Here is a 13177-nt window from a genome sequence, read left to right as displayed (position 1 = left end):
AGGAGAGAAGGAGAGAGGAGAGAAGGAGAGAGGAGAGAAGGAGAGAGACAGCACACGTGAGAATTTGTGTGCCAAGGCAAAGACGACATCTGTGGAGAATTCAGGGGCCCCCAGAGGCAAAAGCTGAGGATTTTGGCTGGAAGATCATAATGGGAACAGTGAGGCTGCATGTGGATGGGCAGGAGTGGAGTATTATGGGATGGTGGGCTGGTAGAGAGGGCAAAGCCGCAAGATGGCATGGCGTGGGGGAGAAAGGCTGCAAGGGAGGAAGAGGGGGAGACATCAGGGGTTCAGGGGAGAGAGATGAAGGCTGAAGGGTGGGGAGAAAGAAGCTGAAAAGTTTTAAACCTGCCTACAAAGGAACACCCAGCTAACTGGGAAAACTAATTAATTCCTTGTAAACAAATGTGGAATCTCTAGTTTAAAAGCTGTGTATTTTCAGGATCTACTATATGGGGAAATGTGCACTAGATTCTATTTAATGAAACCTTCAACAATTATTAAATTTAAATCTGATTTTAAGGGAATGGTGGTCTTGATTCTGACAGCAATAGAAATTATGGATTAAAAGATTAAAAAAAACAAAGGCAACTGCATCAGAGCTACAGAAAGAAATGACAATGAAAAACATTTCACTCATTGTGGCCTTAAAGTGATGAAAGAAATGGAAATGTGGATATGGGAATAAACACGGAGACCACATTTCCTGCAGAGAGAGAGAGAGTGTGTGCGTGTGCTTTGGGGCGGGGGGGGGGGGGGGATGAAGTTCATGACTGTGGTAGGCAAACTGCAAACTGTACAACAAATGCTTTCTGAATTATTTACTGAATTTCCATGCTGACTTTTTGACAAATCATCTGTATTACAGCATCTGCAGTCACTCTCCATTTCAATAATAATCTTGTTTAATTTTCTTGCCAAAGCAGATAAAATCATATTTTCCAACATTATAATCAATCTGCCAAGCTTGGGTTCACTTCACCCATCAGCATTCGTTTGCAGGCTCCTCACGTCCTTCTTACAACTTGCTTTCCCCGTCTATCCTTGCATTGCCAACAAATCTCGCTCCGATATCCTACAGCAGCAGATGGTGAGCCACCTGAGAAGATGGTGGTGCAGTGGTATTGTCCCTGCATGGGCAGTCTAGACATCCAGGCTAATTCAGTGGAGACACAGGCTCAGATCCCACTATGGCAGCTGGTGGAATTTAAATTCAATGAATAAAACTGGAATATACAATTGGTTTAGGTAATGTAACCATGAGAACTATCATGATTTTTGTAAAAACCCACCTGGTTCATTCATGTTCTTTACAGGAGGTGGATTTCTATCCTCACCTGGTCAGGCATGTGTGCAATTTTAGATCCACAATCTGAAGTTCAATATTAACTGCTTCTGAAAAGGCTCAGCAATCCACTCAATTCAAGGGATGTGCAGGAAATGCCTACCTTGCCAGTGACATCTGCATCCCCTGAAAGAATACATAACAAAATATGCTTTCTTCCTTCTTCCAAATCATTGGCAAAGATTGTAAATAGTTGAGAACCCAACACTAATCCATTTCACAGCTTTTTACAATTTGCCAACCTGAAAATATTAGTAATTAACTATCTAAACCAACATTTTACCTCCAACACAATGGATGCTCATCTTGTGTAATAACCTTTGATGTGGCACATTATTGAATACCTTTTGTAAATTCATATATACTATATCCACAGATTTTGCTACAACGCCTTCATGATCACATTCACTCATCTCCAAAAGCAGCAAGTGCTGAATCACTGGACATTACCTTCCTCCAAGCTACACAATTAATCATCTTCGACAATACAAATTCATCTTTCAGTTTCTCAGTGTTGTTTATGAATAAAATAGAAAGCAAAGTACCAATTTTAGCTTTATCCCAAGCTTTGTGACAACCATTAATTGTCCTTTATTTTCAGTGCATTTCCCCTTAGATTCCACATTCAAGACATAGTAATCTGTAAAATACTTACCAACTGTTGAACAGTTAATGTGTACATAATTGCCACTTTCAGATTTTGTGGATCACACTCTTTCCCAAACTTAAATCTGATCTGAAGATTGGATATCAAATTCGCCAACATTGCACCAACAATGTTATGTGGCTATCATGCTTGGTCCTGTACTTGCTTTATGTGGAACAACTTGAAAAACATTAACACTCATTATATTTTTCTAATGATTATTTTGTAATTTGGTTTATGTGAAGCAGCATGATCCCAATAAAGACCCTATTGCTCAGGTCAGTAATTCTGGAACATGAGCAGATATCGAGTGATATATATTTTTTCATAAGATCTATTGTAAGCTTCTGACAAATGGCTAGCATACCTACTGGAGACTATTAAAAAAAAACAAACCACCCTAATTTAACCATATTGTGGAATATCTAACTTCAAGACAATTTTGGTAAATTTTTTCCCCACTCCCAAAATCAAATTCTTTTGAGAGACCTTTCCATATAAAATTGTATTTCATACTGTCAGAAGAACATTGCTCACAATGTATTTCAAATCTCCGCATTTAAATTAGGCAGGACTTGCTTGTACCTGTTTCCAAACCGTATGTTGGAACATCACCACCTCTGCTCACTTTCTCAAAATGATCTTCATCCACCCCTAAGACGCTATGTTGCCGCTTGACCATTTTTCCGGGGCTGGATGGGGCGATGCTGGACAGCGATACTAAGGGGATGGCCTGACTCTCCTGCAGGAAATGAAGCATTTACCAGAATCAAAACCACTCCATCATTCACTCAATTCCTTCATGCACATGGAACAAAAAAAATATAGATGGTAAGAGAACATAATCATCAAATCAAATTTCACATTTCCAAACTAGGTAAGTTGTGGGCCCATAATCTTCCCAGAGACCCTAATTTTAGTAGCTCACTGTAATAGCTGATAACTGAATAAATGAGGGAAATTAGGATATTTTCTCATCAGGAATTTCAGGAAACATCATATATATTTTTAGAAAGATTAGCTGAATTCTGGTTTTAGCTTGCAATGTAGTTGAGTGACTTAACGGAACAGATGATGGTCTTTCATCTCTAAACCCCAAATCAGATCTGGACAGATGAAGGATTCTCCTTCTGCAGAGACCTTTTCAAGGCCTAAGCCCTTCTCTAAACCTGTGCTGTCTACAGAGCTGACTATTCTAACACACCCCTGGTCAGCTGTTCTAACCTCAATCAACTCAAGGTCATTGAAATCTCTCCTGCCCATGTTCTAACTGACACCAAATGTCCCTTGCCAATCACCCCCACACTAGCTCAAGGTTGAGCTCACCTCAATTATAAAATTCTCAACTTTATTTTCAAATCCCTCCATGGCCTCACCCCTCCTTATCTCTAAAGTCTTCTAACCCTAAAACCATCTGTCTTATTTGAACTCGTTTAATTCTGGCGTCCAGAGCATCCCTGATTTTAATCATTCATCTATTAGTGACACTATCTGGGCTGCTTGGGCCCTCTGAAATTTCCTCCTAAAATTCTCCATGTTTTCTTCCATAAAGGCACTTCTTAAAGCCATAAGCAAACCCTGAATAGCTATTCTAACATCTCATGCTACTCGCCATCACATTTTGTATTATAACGCCTCTGTGATGTACCCTGGGACTTTTATGTTAAAGGCTGTATAATTGCAAGATGCAATTCACTCACACAATCCAACCACAGTAGTTGATACTGGGCAAGTGCCAGTACCCATGCATAACAGCCACAGTTTCATGTGAAGTGTTGACACTTCACACATGCATTGAAATCCTGACATCCAGCGAAGATATTCCTACTATTACCCAAAACTAAGGGTACAGTTTACCAGACAGCAGCAATCCCCACATTCCTATATGCTTCAGAGAAAGGGACAAGGTACGGCAAACACTTCAAAGCATTGGTGAAGTATTACTCGTGGTACCTTTGTAAGATCCTCCTAATCCAGTGGCAGGAACAGAGATCCAGCAGCAGTATTCTCTCAGAGGTCAATCTGATCAGTATCAATGTGCCGATCATTTAAAAACAACTTCAGTTCACGTAGTTGACACGGACTCCAGAATCAACTGCTCCACTAGGAGCTTGTTCATGCTAGGAGACTCCCAGGGGAACAACAGAAATAGTTCATGGATATTTTCCATGGAAATGCTATTTTAACCTATTCTAGGCTTCCAAGGTACTTCAAATTCCCAGTTGGGATTTATGTTCAGAACTGGTGTGGATTAAAAGTATGTTCAGTATGAGGAGAAAGCAAAGGCAGTGCATTATTGTCACTGGACTAGGAACCTAACTAATTGCCGTTGGAGATTTGGTTTGAATCCCATCTGTGGCAGATGGTGGAATGTGAAAATCTTGGAATGAAAAGTCTGATGATAGCCATATCAATTATCGTAAAAATCCCATCTGGCTCACAAATGCTATCTAGATGCCCCTGGCCACATGGTTTGGCCTACACATGAATCCAACCACAAACCAACGTGGTTAACTCTTAACTATCGTCTGAAGCAGCCTAGCAATACAGTTTAATGCCTAGCTTTAGTATTAATCAACACGCTGGCAACAATAGTGGCGAACTCAGCCTTGTCGGCCAGGCCTCCTTACCAACCACTCAGGGCTTGGGCCAAAATTGTGGGTGCTGTCTCATCAACTATCAAACAACAACCTGAAACATTCCAAAATCGTACCTTACAGACATCCACGATCATGATCACTGGCTATGTCCTGTCCCACCAGCAGGGCAGACCCACTAGAGATGGCAGCATAGTGGTACAGTCAGGACTGCGTGGCCCTAGGAGTTCTCAACATTTAAATCCAGACCTAAAGGGTTTCATGGCATTGTGTCAAACAAAGGAAAGTTACCTCCTTCAAAAGACTTGCTCCCCAAGTCAGCTGATGAATCAATGCTCCTCCATATTAAGCATCACTTGGAAGAAGCACTGGCTAAAGCAAGGGAACAGAATGTATTCTGGGTGGGGGGACTTCAAGATCTACCACCAAAAGTGGCTCAGCAGCACCACTACTGACTGAGCTGGTCTAGTCCACAGCTACATGACTGGATCTGCGGCAGATGGTGAGGGCACCAACAAGCGGGAAAAACACACTTGTCTTTGTCCTGAACAATCTACTTAACAGTCAGGATATGAGTGTCCTCCGCTCAGTCCTTGAAGGGATAAAGTCCCCTATTTATATTGAGGGTATCCTGTTTGACACTACCACTGCAGGATACACGTCAAACCAATCTAGCAACACAAGACAAAGCATGTCTGAGGCACTGTAGTCAATTTGCATATTCAAACAAAATCTGCAACATCATGGCACAGCACGCCCCCCCACTCGTTAACATCATACCAGGAGATCAACTCTGATTCAAGGAAGAATAAAAGAAGGGCTTGTCACGAACAGCACCAGGCATACCGAAATGAGGAAATTACCTGAAGCTTCAGCAAGGAACTCTCATGAGCCAAACAGTGTATGCAGCAAGTGATAGGCAAAGCCAAATAACCACAACCAACAAATCAGATCTAACTCCGCAGTCTGCCACATCCAGTCATAAATGCTGGTAGACAATTAAACAATCACTGGAGGATGCTCTACAAATGTCTGCGTTTCAGTGATGGGAGAGCCTCGCACATTGTGCGCGAGACAAGGCTAAAGCATTTGCAATAATCTTCAGTCTTAATTTTTTTTAAAATATTCACTCGTGGATGATTCATCTCAGCCTCCTCCATCACAGATAACAGTCTTCAAACAAATCAATTTGCACCATGTGATATCAAGAAATAGTTGGAGGCACTGAATGCTGAAAAGGCTATGGGCCCTGACAACAATCTGGCGACAATACTGAAGACTTGTGCTTCAGAACTTGCTGCCATGCTGTTCCAGTGCAGCTATAACACTTGCATCTACCCAACAATGTAGAAATTTGCTCATGTGCACAAAAATGCAGGCTGCATGTTACTAAGTGTGACACCAACAAGCTCTAGCAAAACTAGAATCAATGAGAATCGGGGGGCAAACTTTCTGCTGGATGTGCTCACACCTGGCACATAGAAAGATGGTAGTAGTTGTTGGAGGTCAGTCATCCCAGCTCCTCAGGGTAGTGTCATAGGCCCAATCATTTTCAGCTGCTTCAATAATCGTCCCCACCATCGTAAGGTAAGAAGTGGATAACTCCCTGATAACTGCACAATGTTCAATACCATTTGCGGCGACTCAGATACTGAAGTAGTTCATGTCTAAATCCACCAAGAGCTGGACAATGCCCAGTTTTGTGCTGACAAGTGTCAATTAATATTCACACCACACAATTGTCAATTAATGACCATCTCCAACAAGAGAAAATCTAACCATCATCCTTTGACATTCAACGACATTACCAATACTGCATCCACCACTGTCAATATCCGAAGGGTTACCATTGACCAGAAATTGAACTGACCTGACCATATGAAACTGTCACTACGTATGTACGACACAGGCTAGGAATCTTGCCGTGAGTAAATCACCTTCTGATTCCCCGAAGCCTGTCCATCATCTTTAAGACACAAGTCACGTAGCAGCCTGAATATTCTCCATTTGACTGGATTAGTCCAGCTCCAAAAATACCCAATCAGCAGCCTGGTTGATCAGCACAAAATCCATAATCATTTGCTCCCTTCACCACCAACTCACAGTCGCAGTAGTACATACCATCTACAAGACGCACTGCAGAAATTCACCAAGGACCCTTAGACAGCATCTTCCAAACCTATGACCATAATCATCTGGAAGGATAGGGGCAGTGGATACATGGGAATACCATCACCCGCAAATTCCTCTCCAAGCCACACAACAGATATTGCCATTCCTTCACTGTCATTGGTTCAAATTCCTGGAACTCCCTCCCTAACTGTACTGTGGGTGTCCCTACCCTCACATGGGCTGCAGAAGTTCAAGAAGGTACCACCAACTTGTCAAGAACAATTAAAGATAGAAGCAATGCCAGTTCAATAAGTGAAGCCCACATTCTCTGAATCAGTAAAAGTAGTTGTACTGGAGCTCCATATGTGGACACCCAATATGCAGTAACTGAAAGCATCCCTGAAGAGGTCCAACATCCCTGCCAGCTCATGCGATTCTCTGGTTTGTGAATAACCAAATTGGACAAAGTTCATTTGAGAAGATAACAAACACATCACGACACTTACTCGTAGGAACACAGAGGCAAAGTCAAAGTCAAGCCATCAGACAGAGTGCACAAACCTCCAAACAATTCATCTACCCAACTCTCTATGCACTATCGGCTCCACCTGTGACAGTCTGTAGATCTAACAGTGGACCTTTCAGCCATCTCTGAACCCACAGAACTGTTATGGAAGCAAGCCATCCTTGAACCTGACAAGATGCCAAAGAAAAAGATTGGGCAACATCAGAGGAACAGGAAAGCTGAAGTTTTGGGTCGGGACCCTTCTTCAGAAAAAGGGTCCCGACCCGAAACGTCAGCTTTCGTGTGCCTCTGATGGTCCCTGGCCTGCTGTGCAGCTCCAGCTCCACACTGTTATTTCAGACTCCAGTATTGGCAGTTCTTACTATCTCTAAGAAAAAGATTGATCTTCTTCAAGCCCATGTTGTACAAACTAAGGGTGCATCTCAGGTCATGTTGGCAAGTCTACACTGAATCTATTCCATGAGGTTTAATAACCTGACCTCCTGTCTCCTACTGCCCCATCCAGTTACTTTGCCCATCTCAAATAATTGTGTAACTATTAAATTGAAGTTTACATAGGAAGTAAACCAAACACCATTTATCTGAATGTCACAAGGAATGTTCTTTTGGATGCAGCTATGAGAAAACCTGAGGATGAATCTTAACTCCAAGGGGCTCCAGACAATCCAGGAGACAGGAGGAGCGGCAACCTTAACTTCAAGTTTGGGCCAGTGCATTTTGGAAACACACATCTGGTGAGCTGGCCACATCCTTTTTACATCTTTCCCAGTTACAGTTACTTTGACCACTGTGGTCAGAGATCAAACCTCAGTTTCTCCCTAAAACTTCCTTTTCTAAAACTCTTATTGTTGTTCAATAACAAGATGCTGTGAAGGAATGTTTGAAATAAAACAAGATGCATGTCAGGCCATATGTTGGTTCAGTGCAGTGCATTTGAGGGGGCTGAATGCCGAGATGCTTTTAGCCTTATTCAGTGCTAATGGGCAGTAGCTGCTGGTTCTGCAGATTCATTAAGTATTAAACTGATCAATTGCATTAAAGTAGCACAAATTAAATAGGAAAGTTAACATTGCAGGAATTAGTTAATTTCTACTTCTAGTTGATAGGAATTAATCACTTGACATACTCTGTCCCCAGTCTCATCTGAACCATGAATTCTAGTTTCTAACTCGTTTAACAGATTTAGTTTGTCTGCCCTTTCCAATTTATTGAACGGAATTAAACACAATGTGCAGATTAGCTCACTGGAACCAGTAGATAGAAACTATTAGCAAAGTATCAAGCCACTGGATTTGGGATCAGTGGAATGGTGAACTTGCATACATTTTAAAATGTGAATGACCATTGTAAACTTGATCATCTAGTAACTCAGACAGAACACACACAAACTTGGAGAAGTAAGCCATTTGCCCTGCACTACCATTCAGTAAGGTCATGGCTGAGCCCATCTCTGTGTGACAGCCAATACAAACATACACGAATAGTGCACATCAAACTGTTTTACTGGCTGGGGAGAGGCAGGAGTGGGTGTTTTTTCCAAATTATTTTTTGAAGATACTCTCTTAATCAATGATCTATCACCATTCCAAGGCAGACCCTGAACATTCCCCAACTATGTTCAAGCACTGAGCTAGATGGTGATCTTAATACTTGTTGCGGGCCTTCCATTGGCCAGGGAGTTGGGATAAAGGAGGTATCTTCAAGATGGCAACCTGTAACTATTGGAGTGCCACATGGATTATTACTGGGGACCACAACTATTTACAATATGTACTAACGATGTGGATGACAGAATGAATGTCTATCGCTAAGTTTACGGATGACAGAAAAATAAGTGGGAAGGCATGTGGTGAGGATGGTACAAAGAGTCTGCAGAGGGATGCATACAGGTTAAGCAAGTGGGCAAAAAATTATCAGATGGAATATAATAAAACGCCGGCACAGAGGGATTTGGGATTCTTTGTGCAAGAATCACTAAAGCTAACATCCAAATTCAGCCGGTAATCAGGAAGGCAAATGGACGGTTGGCCCTTATTTCAAAGGCAAGAGAGTATAAAAGTAGGCATGTCTTGCTAAAACTAATACGAGGCACTATTCAGACCACACCTAGAATACTGTTTATAGATTTTGTCCCCTTAGCTCAGAAGGGAAACACTGGTATAGGAGCCAGAGAAGATTCACTAGTTTGATCCCTTGTATAGATGGATTTTCTTACGAGGATAGGTTGACAAGGTTGGGCTTATAATCATTGAAACTTAGGGTGCTTGACAAAGCAGAGGTTATTTCTCCTTGTGGGAACCTAGGACAAGAGGGCATAATCTCAGAGTAAGGAGCAGCCCATTTATGAGCGAGATAGGGAAGAACGTTTCTCTCAGAGGCTAGTGATTCTCTGGAATTCTTTGCTGCAAAAGGCTGTCAAAGCTGGATCATTAAGTACATTGAAGCATGATATGGAGGGATTTATAACCAGTAAGAGAATCAAGGTTTATAAGGAAAGGGCAAGAAATTGGAGTTGCGAATTCTGTCAGAGCTGCTGCCATTTTGAGGATCAAATTCATTAATTCAATACTTTTCCAGAAATGCTGTAATTCAGTGGCTTATTCAGAAGCTGACAGGACTTTATACAGGTAAATCATTGATGTGCCCACACTTAAGAATGCTGTGTACAGTTTTGCTTGCTAGATTAGAAGAAAGGATATTGCAATGAATGAAATGATACAAGAGACGGCGACCAGAATGATTGAGGAGAAAGGTAAAATTGAATCCAAGAGCAATTATGTAAATTGAGCATGCTCTCAGAGAAATAATAGAGGCTGAGAGGTGATTTGATCGCTGTTATTAGGATTCAACAGGGACTAGATAATCCAGGCCATGATGAGTTATTTCACCTTCTCAAGAACAATACAAGGAGAGGATACTGTGTGTGTTTAATTTCAATAGGCAGGAACTTACTGCAGGAACAACGGTGCTAACACGCCTCACAGTTTAATGGACAAGAATTTCAGGCAAGTTAATGCAAACTTCAAAAAGTTGCTGTCCAAGATGATTGTTCCTCCTTGGACAGTCATAAGCTGATCTCCTATTCATGGAAAACCAGGTGAAGGTTGCTCTGCTAACATACTTATGGACTAACTTTGCCACAGAATCCTAGGACATGCCCATTTCAATTCCAATCTCAATCTTAATTACTACAAAATCTCTCTGGCGCTAAAAATGAACTTTTACAACTGCGGAATCTATTTCCTTCACATTTTGTTGTCGTAGACTTAAAAGGAAACAAATTACATATTTTTAAAAAACAATTTTTGTCTCTTCTCCTCTGTCCCACAATCCACTCTTTCCTTTCCTCTCTGTTCCAGATTTGAAACTGCATTCATTCACCAATCTAAGTTCGGATTCTGCACCACTCATTAACAAATTGTCAATTAGATTAGTTTAGGAGATGTACAGTGTGCTGGACCAGACCAGGCCCCTCAAAATATTTAAGAAGGTAGCCAAAACCCAACTTTTTCCTATTTTAAAGGAAACTGTCAAACTACTCGACATTAAGCAAAACACGATTTATTCAAACACTGTAGTTAAAATACAACAAAAGAAAGAGGAACTTAGAATAAGTAAAGTCTATTGGAAAACTTAATAGAATAATAGATATGGTAACTATTACTAATTAACTGTTCCAAAATAGTAACATTCCATAAATACACCCCTTAGCAAAAAGACAAGTTCAGAAAATAGATTTTCTCACATGGAACATCCACAGTAGGAAGCAAGCCCCCAGCTTCTAGCTATAACTGAGAGGGGAAAAATAGCTTCTACTTCTTCAAGACTCCAGCAGTTTCTGCTGAATCTAAAAGAGCTAAAATCCTGGTCTGAGAGAACTGGCCACACCCAACCGGGCTGCTTCTATTGTTACAGCTTTAAAAAAAACCCACAAGGCCTCACTGGCTGTTTACGTTACCATAGACTGCTTGTTACCACTCGTTCAATCTCGCTCAAAAAAATCCAGGACAAAGTACACCTCTTAAAACCTCAGCATCGTCACAATAGTTAAAACTGCCCCTTTTGACACAATACCATTTCTGTCACGCACTCACGTCAACTTGTTAGGTGATAATGTGTGGAAATTAAACTGGCAAGTGCTATTTATCCACTGGCAGTGATAAATCCAGGCTCATTACTAATCTGTGAAAACTCAGTGCTCAATTTACCCAACAGATTCCCTAGGGTGACTGTGCATTCATTTACACTCAAATTAGACTGGAAAATCATTTAGAATGTTCTTTTACCATAATCTGAGATAGGAGCTAGTGGAAGATGTCATCAACAGTGCCATCAAGCAACAATAGTCTACTCGCTGACACCCAGTTTTGGTTCTGCCAAAATCATTCAGCTCCTTACTTCATTACAACCTTGGTTCAAGCATGAACAAAAGAGCTGAATTCCTGATGTGAGGTAAGAGTGGAGCCACAGTAAAATTCAATCAATGGGAATTGGGGAAAATTCTCCGCTGGTTGGAGTCATACTTAGCACATTGAAAGATGATTCATGTTGTCGAGAGTCTGTCACCTCAGCTTCAGCGGTTCCACTGGACAGGTAGTTTTAATCAACTAGAGACAGTATGGCATACTTCTGGTTCAAAAGGTAGGGACACTACCACTGTGCCACAACAGTCCTAACTCCTCAAGATAGATATTTTATAATCTTTTGAAGCAGACTGGAACCCAGGCCTCCTGTGCCAGAGCTAGGGGCACTAGAGCCACAAGAGCCCTAGTTCCTCAGGATAGTGTCCTAGGCCCAACCATCTTCGTCAACGACCTTCCCTCCATCACAAGGTTAGAAGTGGGGACGTTCGCTGATGATTGCACAATGGTCAGCACCATTTAGATACTGAAACAGTTCACGTTCAAAGTCAGCAAGACCCAGACAATATCCAGACTTGGGCTGGAGAGTGGCAAGCAACACCAGTGTCACACAAGCACCAGAATTGACTATCTCCAACAAGACAGGATCTTGGAATATACTTCAGAAGCTAGATATCCTGTAGCAAGTGACTTACCTCCTGAATCTCCAAAACCTGTTCACCATCTACAAGGCACATGGCAGGAGTGTAATGGAATACTCCCCATTTGCCTGGATGAGCGCAGCTCCAACAACACTCAAGAAGTTTGACATCATCCAAGACAAAGCAGCCCGACTGATTGGCACTGCATTCACAAACGTCCACACCCTCCACTAGAGTGCGTCATCCGCAAGGTGCACTGAAGAAATTCATTAAGCTTCCTTGCACAGCACCCTCCAAAACTGTAACCACCACCATCTGGAAGGACAAGGGCAGCGCATACATGGAAACACCATCATCTGCAAGTACCCCTCCAAGACACTATGACCCTGACTAGGAAATATACTACCATTCCTTTATTATCACTGGGTCAAAATCCTGCAATTCCCTCCCTAACTGCATTGTGGGTCTACCTACACCAAATGGACCTCAAGAGTTCAAGGCGGCATCACATCAGCACCTTCTCAAAAGCAGCATGGGATGGGCAATAAACGCTGGCTCAACAGCAATGCCCATATGCCACGAATGAATGAAAATAAAGATACGCAAAGTGTAGCAGAGACAAGAGTGAATCTATGGATGCCAAAGCTTTTAAGCACTGGGGGCTTTCTGTGGATCATGTCTGGATCTGTTGTAGGTTCATTCATTGATATTGATTGCTGTGATTAGTCAATAACTCCATTGTGGCACCATGAGGATAGAAGAAAACTGACTAAATAAACTTTAGTCTTCTATAGTCTATCAATTCCTGGGTTTACACCCAAACCCACAGACCACTGGAAAGAGTTAACAGAGTATAAGGCAATACACCAAGTCCCTTCAGCACGAACCTAGACAGTTAAGTTGCAGAAAAACAATCCCATTGCCTTTGATTTGACATCAAAGTCTGATG

At 41.7% G+C, this 13177-nt stretch overlaps 1 protein-coding gene across 3 annotated transcripts in view; it reads right to left on the bottom strand.

Annotated features, from left to right (window-relative positions):
• pnpla7b (patatin-like phospholipase domain containing 7b) overlaps positions 1 to 13177 on the bottom strand; it is a 312946-nt gene that overhangs the window by 232880 nt on the left and 66889 nt on the right. For all 3 annotated transcript variants that reach the window (XM_048613831.1, XM_048613829.1, XM_048613830.1), the window contains one exon: positions 2577 to 2733. In XM_048613831.1, coding sequence (XP_048469788.1) covers positions 2577 to 2733 — 157 coding nt within the window. The remainder of the gene's footprint in view (positions 1 to 2576; positions 2734 to 13177) is intronic.

This window comes from Rhincodon typus, chromosome 28 (assembly GCF_021869965.1).
Source record: "Rhincodon typus isolate 14 chromosome 28, sRhiTyp1.1, whole genome shotgun sequence".
NCBI lineage: Eukaryota > Metazoa > Chordata > Chondrichthyes > Orectolobiformes > Rhincodontidae > Rhincodon > Rhincodon typus.
This window is presented reverse-complemented; position numbering and strand designations above follow the sequence as displayed.